The sequence below is a fragment of the Sebastes fasciatus genome, chromosome 11 (genome assembly GCF_043250625.1).
Source record: "Sebastes fasciatus isolate fSebFas1 chromosome 11, fSebFas1.pri, whole genome shotgun sequence".
NCBI lineage: Eukaryota > Metazoa > Chordata > Actinopteri > Perciformes > Sebastidae > Sebastes > Sebastes fasciatus.
Genome location: NC_133805.1, coordinates 11,406,433 through 11,421,603, shown reverse-complemented (window position 1 = coordinate 11,421,603; position 15,171 = coordinate 11,406,433). Strand labels below are relative to the sequence as shown.

The window sequence follows — 15,171 nt, the reverse complement described above, 5'->3', positions numbered from 1 at the left end:
CTGCCCTTTGTTCCTCCTCGGCATCGGAAACCGAGGCACGGAGGCACCCTTTAGCAATGTGACAACCCGGGCTTTCAACTTTTGAAGCCTTTTTGTTTGTCTCACCAGCCAAACTTCTGTTTCCTCAGATTATGAGGTGGGATTCTGTTTTCATTGTTACAATATCTTTCTTCATTTTAAAGGATTACATTATCTACTTTCTGAGTCTTCCTTACCTACAGTATGGTGGTATTCCTGGATGGGTTTCTCCCCACTGATGTATAGAGCGAGATCAATGCTCCTCACTGAGAATGTAAAGAAAATCTAGTGCTCCACTCCTTCTTTAAGATGATTGAAAACGCCCTCTACCAGAGGATGTTCCCCCTTGCCTTATTACCGTAATGGGAGCCCCTGATCCTGGAGCCAAGAGGTCTCGTTATCTCATTATCTCCATGTGCATTAACTTTCCTTTCACTCTCCATCAGAGAGATGAGAATATATTTCATACCATAATTATGTTCTTGTCTATCCATCTATCCATCTATCCATCTCCATCCATCTATCTATCCATCTATCCATCTATCCATCTCCATCCATCTATCTATCCATCTATCCATCTATCCATCTCCATCCATCTATCTATCCATCCATCCATCTATCCATCCTTCGAAGCCTAATAACGTTGGGGCCATCATCAGGTCCATATTTCAGTTGAACAACAAACTACTTGTTCAGAGATTTGAATTTATTGTTATGAAAAAAATAATAATTCTCGTCCACAAATTGAGCCAAAGCGAATGAAAAAAAACAGTAAAAAAACAAAACACTATCGTATGACAAATGTCTTTTTCTATTTTCAATGAATGTTTTTCCAATAATGTTCATCTGACCAACCAAATGTGCCTCAACCTAGTATTGCTCTGATGTCATTGTTTTTGGGATTAAATACACTTCAGAGTTTTTTTTTTCCATTTTTCAAAAAGGAAAGAAAACCTTCTCTGATGTTTCCCTTTTCTGCCGCTTCACTTTGCCAGAGAGAGCTGAAGTGGAGGACTCGGGACGGTAATGTAAAAGCTTTTCATGCGGGGGCAGAGTGTCTATTGACCTTTTTAGACCTTGAGAAACAGTATTGTGAAGTGTACACAATACTTTTTTCCATCCTATTGGAAAAAAAAGGTTTTCACCATCCTTTTTGCGTCAGTTCAGTGGATAGATAAATACTGCACTACGTAACTGATGTCATTTCAAAAATATGTTTCACAGTGAGAATCAGATTTCGAACATTCCTATTGCCTCTCAACGGCTCTCAACATGGCGGACAGCGCAGCACGACAATACAAACAACGGCAAAAGTGCTGACAGAGATAACAGTGTTTACCTGAGGGGGAACCAGAGTGTGGGTGCTACGCTTTCGCGATGACATCATCAGCTGTTATCAGTTGTAACCGCCGTATGAGAGCAATGCAGAGCGGTGGCTGTGAGCTAGCTATTGGGGCACACTCACATGCACTAAAAGCCCGCACAGTCGGTCCGTCTATGTCAACAAAGCGCTGAGAACCTCATATTAAAACACACATAGAGGGAGAGTGACTTCATTCTCTGCTCAGGTAGACATTACTCCTCTATATCGTTACATAGCAAATAGTTGTTTGCCGCTATATTAATGCTCTTGATATCGTATTTAGAACCTTCAAGGGTGTATTCACACCTAGTTCCTTTGGACCAATTGTTTAAAAACTTGGTGCGTGGATTGGTTCGTTTGGGCATATGTGAGCGCAGCAATCGCACTCGGATGAGGGGCAAAACAGATGGGCCAAGATCGCCTAGAGAGGGAGGTCTCGGCTCACCTCCACTCAAACTCTGGAGCGGTTTGTTAGCAGTCAGAACGCAATCGACCCTTCCATCCGAAACAAATTATAAAGATAATCTAATCATGTTTACCTGATGCGTCGTCTGAAGAACAATTGTTGTGTGAGTGTGTGGCAGTATACGTCCATCTCCGACAGGGCGAACTCTCTAATAAGATGCATCAGAACATCACCAGTAAGAGAACAGCCTGCTCGCGCATGGCATTTATTTACAACTTTTGAACACAAACGAAACCGAGGGACAAATGCAACAATTATGTCAAATTAGTCTCTGAATCGGAGCAAAGCAAATGGACTGCAGTTCTGGAAAAAATCCTAAAACAAGTTGTATTTTGGTGACTCAACCTCTACTGATGAGGTCTGAATGTAGTCTTGAGTTTCTCTCTCCAATATTAACTATTTATCTCCACTTTAGACTCTAATGGAAGAAAAATGTCCTAACAATACTGTGTGACCTGATATATAATTGTAAATGAAGTCTGCATTGCATTAGAGCTTTTTCAGAGTGAAACTGAGTGAAGGTCATTGTGAGTCATACTGAGTCTGCAGTGGGATTGTTGAATAAGAGAGAAAAGGCAATGTTTCAACCAAATTGAGCTTTTTTGTCCGTCTCATTGTCATTGTCAATCAGTAAGAGCTAGTCAACCTGTTATTGCCACATGGCCAAGGCTGCTCTTTCAATAGCTTTAAAGAAACAAATTTCCCATGCTAACAGACAGCTTTTGTTTTCAGATTCGTTTACAGTTTACATTTGGATTAATGAAGGTGATGTGAAAAAATACCCGCCTTCTATTTATTACGTAAACCAGTAGCCTATTAACCCTCTGAGACCCGCGAGCCCGACTGACGTTACTGTCTTTCAGAGGCTCTGGTAGGTTCAGTTTTAGGGCTAGAGTGAAGACACAGATATCATTGAAACTAGAAAACCTAAGGAATCCATTGGTACCAACCATGTCATGCTAACATATTGTGACGGAGGCTAAATAATGGGCTAAACTTTAAGAGTAGTTTCATCTTTCAATTTTGTAGTTTACCTTAAAGGCCCAACACATGTATTTTACTGTAACATGGGATGGATGGTAGAGATAGGAAAGATGTCCATGTTTGGGCTACAACTTGGGAATATTTACGTCATCTGACAACTAATGATGGTTGTGTGATTGCAGAGCAGGTTGTGTAAGGGTTCAAAATAGCCGTTACAGTAATTGGCAATATAGCAGTATTCCCATCAAATGTATTTAATTACCTTGGATGACGGCTGACGTGAGGAATCGATGTTTGGTTTTCAGGCACTGTATTATTAAGTCCCAAGACTGATCGTTCAAAGCTGTTGGACCGAACGTGACGTGCATACTATTACCAGAAACTGGTAATTACAGCAACTCTGATATGACCGCAATGCATCATTAGGCTAAGGCTTTGACTTCACAAATGGATTTTGCTTCACTCACAATTTATAGGTTCTCTATACGATATCCAGAGCATTAATATAATATATATTTAATATATAATATATTAATATAGCCGCAAAACAGCTATTTGCTATGTAAAGATATTTAGGAGTAATGTTTACCTGAGCAGAGAATGATCAACGCCGTTGTCATGGTAGCATGGCACCCACCCTCCTCCGGTCCCCCCTCAGGTAAACACTGTTAGCATCGTTTGCTGCGAGCCGCCGGCTCAGCCGTCGCTATGTTGAGAGCTGTGCAGAGGCAATGGAAATGCTCCTAATCTCACACTGAGCACCTAAAGAGTTTACTTTACATCACAAGGAACTAGATACAATATATGTAGACAAACTTGTGGAAATTGAATAGTATATAGGCCTAATGTAAACAAAGTCAATTGCCTCATTGTTATTGTCTCAGGACTATAACAGGACTGCCTAATCACGTTTTTTTTTTTTTTTAAAAGCTGTCCCTTTAAGGAACAGTGTGTAACATTTCAAGGGATCTACTAGCAGAAATGGAATATAATATTAATAAGTATATTTTCTTTAGTGTATAATCACCTGAAAATAAGAATCGTGTTTTCGTTAGCTTAGAATGAGCCGTTTATATCTACATAGGGAGCGGGTCCTCTCTCCTTTAAAGGGGTCCCTTGACCTCTGACCTCAAGATATGTGAATGTAAATGGGTTCTATGGGTACCCACGAGTCTCCCCTTTACAGACATGCCCACTTTATGATAATCACATGCAGTTTGGGGCAAGTCATAGTCAAGTCAGCACACTGACACACTGACAGCTGTTGTTTCTCTGCTGGGCTGCAGTTTGTTATGATTTGAGCATATTTTTTTTAATGCTAAATGCAGTACCTGTGAGGGTTTCTGGACAATATTTGTCATTGTTTAGTGTTGTTAATGGATTTCCAATAATAAATATATACATACATTTGCATAAAGCAGCATATTTGTCCACTCCCATGTTGATAAGAGTATTAAATACTTGACAAATCTCCCTTTAAGGTTAATTTTGAACAGATAAAAAAATTTGCAATTCATTGGGATTAACTATAGACAATCATACGATTAATCACAATTAAATATTTTAATCGTTTGACAACCCTAGTTCAAATTCAATCAAAACTGAAGATTTCAAATTGAGTTTATGAGAGAATCATTCACTCGCATCATTGATGTGGGCACAACCCTTTAGTTGAGGAGGCTAACAGAGAATAATAAGTGATGAGATGGTGCAGACATGCCCTCTCTTGTATCACTGCATTATTGTAAATTAAGGATGGCAAGTTGCCCCTATTAATTTACATGCGTTGCCATTGGCAACGCTAAAATTAAAGGGGGGAAAATGTGCGCCTGTTTTCTTCTTCTTCTTCTGTGGACAAAAAAAAATGAAGTGACAAATACTATTATCAACAAAATAAGCTTAGACTGTCCAAAAACTTAAGCAGATTAAGTAAGTAGAGTAAGGCCATATGTGTGTCTGCGAGTGATGAGAGAGAGAGAGAGAGAGAGAGAGAGAGAGAGAGAGAGAGAGAGAGAGAGAGAGAGAGAGAGATCCAGTTTTCTTCAGATTCAATGTTTCCTCCTCCATCCTTCTGTGTGTCCAATTACCGTGGAGCCCAGAGCAGATGGAGAGACACATCACCTTCACACTGTTGCAGGCTGCAGGGATCTTCTTCTTCTTCTTCTTCTTCTTCACTTTAAACTCTGGATAACAGGTGTTTTTCTTCTTCTTCATTCATCCCCCTGTTGCAGCATGAGCTCTGAATGCAGCAGCTACTCCAGCGCTGACGGTGTGTTAGTGGACGGATTCTTGTGCCCCAGACCTGGAAATGCTGCTGCTGCCGTCTACTGCTGCGGCTTTAATGATGTCAAGTACTGCTGCGATGATCCCAACAGTTTCTTCCCCTACGAGTATGGATACATGTGGTGGCTGAGGTGAGGGCAATATTTCATTCTCCCTATTGTTAGTAATTATTTTTCACTGTCTTACTTATCTTGTCATTTTGGGATTCCTAAATATTATAAAGAAGTTGTTGTCATATCCTGTCATAATCAACAGATAGGTTGTGTATGTTGTTATAACATTGTTTTCTATCCAGAAATGTGGCTCTCTTGTATAGATAGATTCTCTTGTGATTCAGCAACAACAAATATCTTTTCAAAAGTTAATTACATCAGCTGCTGGAGTGATTTTGTATTTGTATCCATCCCAGCTCTCTCGTATATTTTCTGTTTTTATTTTTATATATACTTTTTATATTCTCATTATCGTAATATTCCTATTTATCATTTGTTTATTTATTTTGGTCCTTGTGCTGCTGCAACATCTGGATTTCTCTTCTGAGGATCAATGAAGGCTTATCTTATCTTATCTTATCTTATCTTATCTTATCTTATCTTATCTTATCTTATCTTATAACAGTTACAGCTACATATTTTGATTTATTTAATTTGTGGATAACAATGCATATTACATATTTACTTCTACATTTCTACTTTAATGCAACATCTAATCTCATATCCTTTACTGAATATTTAATCTTTCCATATTTTAAATTTCCTCTTTTTGTATTCCTTTTTCCATCCATCATCCTGTCCCCTTTTACTTCCCTCTCCTCATGTCTCTTATTTTCTTCTACTTTTCCTCTCCTCTCTTCTCCTATTCTCTACTCTTCCTCTATCCTTGTCTCCTGTCCTCTCTTCTCTCCTTGTCTTCTCTCCTCCTCTCTCCTCCTCGCTCTTCCTCTCCTCTCTTCTTCTCCTCTCTCCTTGTCTCCTCTCCTCCTCCTCTCTACTCCTCCTCTCTCCTTGTCTCCTGTCCTCTCTCCTCCTGTTCTTTCCTCCTCCTCTCTCCTTGTCTCCTCTCCTCTCTTCTCTCCTTGTCCTCTCTTCTCCTCTCTCCTCCTCACACTTCCTCTCCTCTCTTCTCATCCTATCTCCTTATCTCCTCCTCTCCTCCTCTCTACTCATTCTCTCTCCTTGTCTTCTGTTCTCCTCTCTCCTTGTCTCCTCTCTCTTCCTCTCCTCCTCTCTCCTCCTCACTCTTCCTCTCCTCTCCTCCCCTCTCCTCCTCCTCTCTACTCCTCCTCTCTACTTGTCTTCTCTTCTCCTCTCTCCTCCTCACTCTTCCTCTTCTCTCCTCTCCTCTCCTCCTCATCTCTCCTTGTCTCCTCTCCTCTTCTCATCGCTCTTCTTCTCCTCTCTCCTTGTCTCCTCTCCTCCTCCTCTTTACTCATCTTCTCTCCTTGTCTTCTCTTCTCCTCTCTCCTTGTCTCCTCTCCTCCTCCTCTCTTCTCTTCTCCTCTCCTCTTCTCCTCTCTCATTGTCTCCTCTCCTCCTCTCCTCCTCTATTCCTCTCTACTCCTTCTCTTTCCTTGTCTCCTCTCCTCTCTTCTCCTCTCTCATTGTCTCCTCTCTCTTCCTCTCCTCTCCTCTCCTCTCCTCTCCTCTCCTCTCCTCTCCTCTCCTCTCCTCTCCTCTCCTCTCCTCTCCTCTCAGTATTGGTGCTCTGGTTGGTCTATCCATTGCAGCGGTGGTCCTTCTTGCCTTCCTCATCACCGTATGTGTCCTCTGCTATCTCTTTATCGCCACCAAACCCAGTCGTCTTGACAACGGCCTACCCCTCAGAGCGCCAGGTTAGTGTGTGTGTGTGTGTGTGTGTGTGTGTGGGTGTGTAGGCTCTTTCACTCTAACACTAATTAGTTTCATACCGATGTGCTCTTTCTGAAAGCCTTTGATTCAGATCAAATCGCTGCAATTCTCAGGTTTAAATTACCCTTTTTGTTCTGTGATTGATGCACAGAAAACTGTGAGTTTGAACTTAAAACGACTTTCTCTGTGCTTCTCAGCAGGAGATCCCAGCGAGGGTTCCAGTCATGTGAGAGCGACCTGCGTCTCTGGTCCGCAGGGATTCAGAAAACACTTCATGAGCAGGAAGCTGGACTGTGATAACCAGCCGCCAGACCCAGAGCTCCTGTTCCAGAAATGTTTCACAGCTACCGTCTCCGGCAGGAAAGTGGAAAATTCCTAGTAGGCTGCTGAGAGACTTCTGAGAAAAAAGAGGGGCCAGCAGTCCAGAGATGAATCTGGAGGCAGACTGCGCTGGGGAGGATGACATAATGAGGTGTGCATGGCGGCTGAATGGAGTAAATATCAAGTCACACTAACGGGAAAACGTACTACTCTAAGTGCTTTACATCTCACACTTAAGTTTGCACAATGAAGGCTCAGAAAAGCTTTGATTGAATTTCTTCCCACGCTACTCTCCTCCTCATGGCTGCATTGTTAAGTGTTAAGTGTTTCAGCACCTTGCGGCGGAGATCAAGAGCATAAGGATGGAAATCAATCATCCATCATCTTCTCGGAAAATACTTGTTATAAGTGGCCTCAAGAAGGCAAAAGACGTGTTGAGTCATTAAGGCGTACGGCAGTGCAACTGGGGACACAAGCCGAGTGTTACGATCCAGTTTACACTCAGGATTCTTATTATTATGTGTATAGATAAGGATGCCGAAAATGTGGCTTACAGCAGGAAAAAGAGCCGGACACACCGAGACAACAGCAGAGTCTGAACAGCCACGCCGTAAAGTCAGGGTGCACCCTGGTGAAGAAGGGTGCTGTGGCTAGATTTTACTCAGGGACTGGAGGATTTGTGGGGAACATCTACAGTGTGATGAGACAAGAAAAACGACAGCGTTGGTTATTTATTCAAATGCTTTAAAAGTCTCCTGACAACAGACCTCGTGCAAGTTTTGACTCGAGTTTGGGACATCTGTCTCCTACCAACAGTCAGAGCTGGATTCTTTTAACCGTGGCCAATTTCAGTCAGAGACACATGAAAGATGATTATTTTTTTTGGGTGTTTTTATTTTTATTTGACAGCTGCCAGAGAGGAAACTGAGACATTTTATATCTATGGATATGACCAAGGTCCTCAGCTGGAACTAAACCGGGGATGTAGTGGACAGTTTTGTGGGATGCGCCTTAACCATTCGGCTATCAGGTCGCCATGAATTATAGCAAATGGTTATACATGTAGATTCTCGCTTTAAACCTGCAGTAGGCAGAATGTTTTTGGCATCATTGGGCAAAAATTCCATAATAACCTTTCAGCATATTTTAATTCAAGTGTTCTGAAAGATAACTAGACTTCTGCACCTCCTCATGGCTCTGTTTTCAGGCTTTAGAAAATCTAGCCCCTGACGGGAGACTTTGGCCAATCACAGGTCATTCCAGAGAGAGAGCGTACCTATTGGCTGTTCTCCTGCTGATGGGCGGTGCTTGGTATTTCCTCCACTGATCTCAACATGGCTGCTGGGTCACAAACTTTCTCATTTTACAGCTAAACAGTACACTACAAAATGTTTCTGAAAACATTTGAGGAGAGAAATAGGCATTACAGTAACAGACTATTGATTCATAATTGATCACCGCTGCCTAGTTTGACCGTTTGATCGTAGTCCGCGAGTGATTGACAGCTGCTCAGAGACGGCTGGCTCCAGCTCGGCTCTGATTGGTTGATTTCCTCCAGTCTGTGAAATCTTGCAGATGCCATTAGGAGCACCAGAGGACACCGGAGGACACAGAGGCACATGATATTTTTCAGATTACCTGTCTCATACACTACTGTCAGGATATAGTGACCGTTTTATAAAAATAACTTTTTTTTAATCATACTTGCTCCAATTCTACCCACTGCTGCTTTAAATGGTACTCTCATGATAATCTGAGTCACAACAAACATTCTGTTGAGAGAATAATAATAACTAATTAGATAATCACTAAATCTTTTTTTGTGATCAAATTTTTTTTTTTACTTAAATATGCGCACAGAAAGAAAGAAACTTCTCAGGACATATATGACAGACAACATTTCTCTCAAAAGTGGTGCCATGACAATACACTAACTATACCATAACAAATGATCCACACAATGACCGATACCACGACAAAACCAACAGCACAATCAACCACCCATGACACCTCCCTGCGAGGGTTTACGTATTTACAGTAACTAAACTAAAACTAAATCTTAGTTAAATCGACAATACCAACATTAAAGCACATAAAGGGCGGTGGAGCTGTGGCAGCAGCTGGCATGAGCATAATTAACAGAGTGACAATGATAGGCGCCAAGTTAAAGACCTTTTCATTGCCATTCTGTTGCTAAGGGCAACAGCTTTAGTCCAAGTTTACTCCCTGTCAGCTGCTGCATCATCAAACATTGCAACAGGAAATACAAAGGAGCCCATTTATGATGTTTATGTTGCCAAGTTTTGGTGCTTTCAAATGGGGTCTTGATTACCGTGTTCACTAGAAGAGTCCATATGAAAGTTTCTGAAAGCTCCGAGTCCATAGAAGTCGAATCTTCCGGCGATCTTCCGCATCCATTGGACCCATGGAGCCCATTGGTGCTCGGTCACATGGCTCGGTCACGGGGGTCACAACGTCAAGCTGTCGTCACGGCTTGTTAACGCCGCCTCCCAGCCCTCGCTCCAGCCTCGGTCTGCGTCTCATTCACATTAACGGAGGAAGGGAAATAACTCCGGATTCAGCTATTAGTGCGTTTTACAACTTTTAGGACCTAATGATTTAAATAAGGGCTATTCAAGTGTTCTTACTGGGAAGTTGATTCACCTAAAAAAAAGTTACAGACGTTTCTTTCCTAATGTAAGTCTATGGGAAAAAGTCTTTTTTGGGCACAATGGCATCACGTGACGGACATGGAAGTTGTAGTACCACCGTTTGGCCACTAAGAATAATTGGCATCAACGACCAGCGCTCTTCCTGGGGGCTTGTTCTAGGCGCCGACAGTAACGTTAATATTGCCGTTGCTTAGCAGCGGTGCTCTCACGACTTAACCACTTGAACGCCAAGCATATCGTGTACACAAGCTCACAAGTTTCATTTGAAGGCACCATTTGGCCCACCTGCATGAATATGATTGGATGTTACTAGTCAGCTGATTATGATCATGAATCCATCAGCTGATACCAATCAGCTAATATAAGTGGGACTTCAGTGCTCTGCCTGAATTGATGGAGGTGCTTGTTACTTAAACTAACCAAATATTAGGCCGCATTCAGACAGACTTATCTGTGCATAAAGAAACGCAGCCCCCTCATTCATTTGAATGAGCCCAGTCCGGTGACGCGGAGGGAGTGTCGATGTTGACTCTCTGGGAGAAAAGTTGAACCTGGCTCAGCTTTTCCAGTGGTGATGAAAGATAATGTACCACCTTGATCATTTCTGAGATGTAAAATCTTGTCTAAGGGTATTATGTGCAGTGTTTGGGCGTCTGGTGACTTCAAATTCACACACCTGCTGCTCAGACTTCCTTGATTGTATTTCATAGCTGCCACCAACGCAGCGCTGTGTGTTTTAACGCATTGAGATGGCAGATGAGAATAAGCTTTCATGAATAATTTCTGTAACATCATTTGGGTCGATGGGAGGCAATAAAAATGAAATTTTCTTGTCGTTTAGGTATAGTGTGTGATACCAGACAGCCTCTGAGACAGTCAGTGGTTGAAACTGTAGAAAAACAGCTGAGCTGCCGTCTCTCTCTCTGCGGTTATTCAGTCTGACGTTGTGCTCCAGGTGTAGGTGACAACAGGTTTGCTGATTGTTCAAAAGAACATCTCATGCTCCTTATTTTTCAGCAAGTTTCTAAGTAGCGCCGAAAAAGCACAATGGACGTTGCCAGCCTACCAGTATACACTGAGTGTAAAGATGGATGTTTTTCAGGACAATCATAAAGCTTTCTGACCACTGTGCCACTGAGCTATAAGGGCATTTTTTCAGTTTCTTTTATTCAATGATTCCAAACTAACCAACTTAAAGGATACGTTCATCTTTTTTTTAAATCTGTCTTAAAACAATAAGGCCATGTTACAGCAGCCTTTTAGCTTTTGTCTGAAGAGATCTGATTGCTTTACAGTGCTGCTTTATATAAAAAGAGATCACAAGGCTGCATTCCTGTAGACACACCAACCCAGTCGCCGGAATTTTTTTTTAGTATTGTACATTTATGCAAACCAAGGGATATGTTGAATGTCGGCCTTCCTTATGTAATTTTATATAACAACTGTAAAGTCAACGTTTGCTTTTGGTTTCACATGGGACACAGACAGCGGTCTCCTGTGTACCCACTCTATGGAACCCAATGGATGCGGAAGATCGCCGGATGAACCGGGTAATTTTATACTCTGAAGTCAAGCTTTTTTTGCTTCATGCACCACTGAGCAACTTTCATAGCAATGAATGAGGCCCTGCCTCCAACACTGTATCCAGTTTTCATACATACATCCAAGATGTGCTCCAGGGATGATGTATTTTTGTAAGCCAACCAGGAAGTTAGCATCGCCCTGGTTCCCTCCACAAAAAGCAAACGAGATTTTTCCATTGGGTTTTGGATTATTGCAGAAAATAAGCTCTTTGGCAAACAAACGTTTATGATACTTACACGTTTTGTTCAGCAAGATGATCTTCACAAAAAAACTCCACTTTTATGATTTTTGAAGTGTGAATGCAATCAGCAGAAGTAAAACGCTAACGTTAGGCTATAAACAAACTACACCACGGTCACATGAGCCTGAGTATAAACCATGAGGCTGTAAAGGCGGACGAGTCGGTGTGATGACGTTTAGTAGTCTCATTTAGTCACTTGTTGGCAACCGGCTTTTTTGAGACACATATAGGCTTAAAAATTCACTAGTGGGATATTTACTGATGTGTTTTATGTCGGTGAAAAAAACATTAAAATCTCTGAAGCTTGTGTTAAACACAGACCTTATTTCAGGCATCTAACTAAAAACCCATTGACTTCCAGATGAGGGAACTGAAAGTGCTAAAATGCTAACTCATTTCTGGGTTGTAGGACTCATTCCTGTAGCACTCTATAACACGTAACTTGTAATAATGGTCGCTCTATATACTACAGATCTTGCTCTGTGCGTCGCTCGCTGTACTGCGTCGCTTGCTCTGACCGAATGCAAAAACGTCATCATTCAACGTATCCAGGGTTTGCAGAAACGTACAATGCCAACATGTTTTTCAGGCGACTGGGCTGAACACACTGGGCTCTGTATCTACTGAACAGTCGGTTCCTTCTCAGAACTTTCAAGTGCCCTTGTTTTTGTAACCCAGAATCGTACCTTAAGCATTTATACATTCATGCAAAATGTCATGTCTTGTATTTGTGGATACATGTCGCTTGTGTAATCGTTATACGGAAACTGACCTCAATTTTGAATGTCAACACTTGTGTTTTTTTTTCAACAGTGTCTGTCAAAATGTGCTGCAAAAAATGAAACACTTTAAAGCAAAGTAGAAAGGGCCTCATTTAACAGTATGTTCATAAATGTCTGTACATGTTAAATAATTAACTTCTGGCGTGCTTGTTAAATGTTTAGAGGATTTAAGTTTCTGTTGTACTCACGTATTATGTTGTTGAATTAAATTTCTCATTCGTAAATGTCAGCACGAAGGTGTGCGCAGTAATCTGCTGTAGCATACATGTACGTTTCAATGAATGTAGGAGGAAAACAAGACCGAGGGGTTCGGGGGGTTCCCTACCTTTGATGGCAGTGTTTTTCAAACATGAATGTACATAGTGGTGCATTGACCCAGTCCTTGAAAGAGCATCAATCAAATCTGAATCAAAAGACCCAGCTTTATTATTATGCAGCGATGCTACCGTTCCTTTGATGGACTTCCATGTTGCAGCAAAACAACAAAGATGTTAAAGCTCATATTATTTACAATGTGAGGTGCTGTGGAACTCTAACAAGATGAAAGGAAGCCGAAAGAAATACATTTCCTTTGTTTTTTTATTGGTTTATCATAAGGTTTCTCCATTGCCGAGCTGGCGTTGGTTGTGTTTGTGTTAAATGCAGCCAGTTGAGCAACTCTGATGATGAAGGCTTCCTTTGTTTCTCTTGCCCTTCGCTTTAAAGCCACCATGTCAGTTGAATAGGAAAAGATTAGACGGGTCAGTGAGACTTAAAAGTCAGATTTGGTGCTGGATTTTTCTTGATCTTTCTCTGCGGAGAGGCAGAGCCTTGCAAAGACGGCAGGAAACATTTCTGAAAATATAACGTGGTGTAAGAAGACTCATTGAAAGGGATGACAGTGACAACAAAAACACTTTCATCAATGTAATAAACATTACACAATCATGTTGGCTTTCTTTTCTTGGGTAAGATAAAGGATTTTAATACAGACACATGCATGAGTAATCCAATGTCTCCTCCTTTAATGACAAGTTCCAGCACACTGCAGGTTTGTAAGCATCGAAGACACTTTGTTCAGTTCCAGGTCTGACAATGTGCATAATGAGACCAGCTATTATGAATTATAATTGGATGGTTCTTACTGCACACTAATCTGCACATTGAGTGCAAACTTTTGTAGAGCCTCCATTAGCATCTATTATGCTTCAAACTATGCGGAGATGTCTACATATTAATAAGCTATGTTAGTTTGATGAGAGAACTAACTAACTGTCAAGTGGTAAATGTGAATGAATATGCCATAATGCTCTTTTCAGATTTCTGTTAATAAGCAATGAGCATTTTCATTCTTGACACCACTGCTGGGATCAGCCATATGTCAAAGTACTTTTACCTCTTTCAAATAAGACTCCAATAAGATCTATATAATAAGATATAATACGATAAAAATGTACACACAGACGTGTATTTGTTTCAAGAAAAAAAACTGGATGGAATGACTTAAATTGGAAATCTCATTCAGCTGACTGGAAAGTACGTAACCACAAAGTTAATGGGCTACTGGCAAATGGCAAATCAATTTCTTTTTACAAGGAAGTGATTAAATGTGATGCGCTGGCAAATGGAGTATTAATGCATTCAACACAATTTAGGAAACGCTGACAGGCTTCCGTTCTTACATCTCATTAAGTAGATAGAAGACTGGGGACTAAGGGACCATGAACTAATTATTTGAAGTGGAGGAGAGGGCAGAAAAAGGGGGCGGGTTACGTCGTTTTTCTCTTAGGGTTGTCCGACTTTTTTGGAAGCACAGAGGAGGAACGAGCATCGCTCAATACAGTGAGGAGACACAAGTCAGCTAAAACCACAATATCACTCTATATTTCAGCTGCTTGGCAGTAATGTTAGCTGACCAGACGAAGGTCTCTCCATGAATCAATGCTGACCCAAGTGTTGGCTTTTCCTGCTTCAGCCTCCAGGAAGCAGCGTGGCTCCGTAGCGAGTAACGTTATCACCTCCTGACCGCAGCCGGAGAGAGCAGGGGAGACACCGGCACCCTGTCGGAGACGATAACGTTTCTCTCTGCGGAGCTCCGTCACTTCCCAAGACACAGGAAACCTCTGTTGGTCTGGAGGAGCTGCAGCAGTTATTTCTGCACAAACGTCCACTGTACATTCACTAGATATTCTCAGAGCTAAACTAACTCTTCTGCAGTGTGTAGTGAGCGCGCGTTCACGTCTAGAGGTGGAGCGAGACAGCGAGAACGCACGCGCTGTCTGAGTGAAGGCAGGCAGGTAGAGGAGGAGAGACTTCAGCCACACGCGAGCACGCATGTGTCCTGACCCGGTACATTTATACGCTTAAAAAGTTACAAACAGTCCCTTTAAAGGAACAGTGTGTAACATTTCTATTATCAGCAGAAATGGAATATAGTATTCATAACTATGTTTTCTTAGTCATCTGAAACTAAGAATCATTGTGTTTTCGTTAGCTTAGAATGAGCTCTTCATATCTACATAGGGAGTGGGCCCTCTTCACGGAGTCTGCCATGTTGCTCCGCCATGTTTCTACAGTAGCCCAGAACAGACAAACCAAACACTGGCTCTGGAGAGAGCCTTTTACGTTACC

The 15,171-nt window shown here is 41.6% G+C and overlaps 1 protein-coding gene across 2 annotated transcripts; it reads left to right on the top strand.

The window, feature by feature from the left end:
* The first annotated feature begins 4,592 nt into the window (after positions 1 to 4,592).
* On the top strand, positions 4,593 to 13,478 carry LOC141776800 (protein shisa-like-2A). Of its 2 annotated transcripts, none has more exons than XM_074650607.1 (3): positions 4,593 to 5,245; positions 6,809 to 6,945; positions 7,162 to 13,478. In XM_074650607.1, exons 1-3 carry the CDS (start codon positions 4,797 to 4,799, stop codon positions 7,338 to 7,340), a joined length of 765 nt encoding a protein of 254 aa, XP_074506708.1. In that variant the 5' UTR covers positions 4,593 to 4,796; the 3' UTR covers positions 7,341 to 13,478. The 2 variants fall into 2 exon arrangements, with proteins under 2 accessions (XP_074506708.1, XP_074506707.1); XM_074650606.1 differs by having other exon boundaries at positions 7,159 to 13,478.
* The last annotated feature ends 1,693 nt before the right edge of the window (positions 13,479 to 15,171 follow it).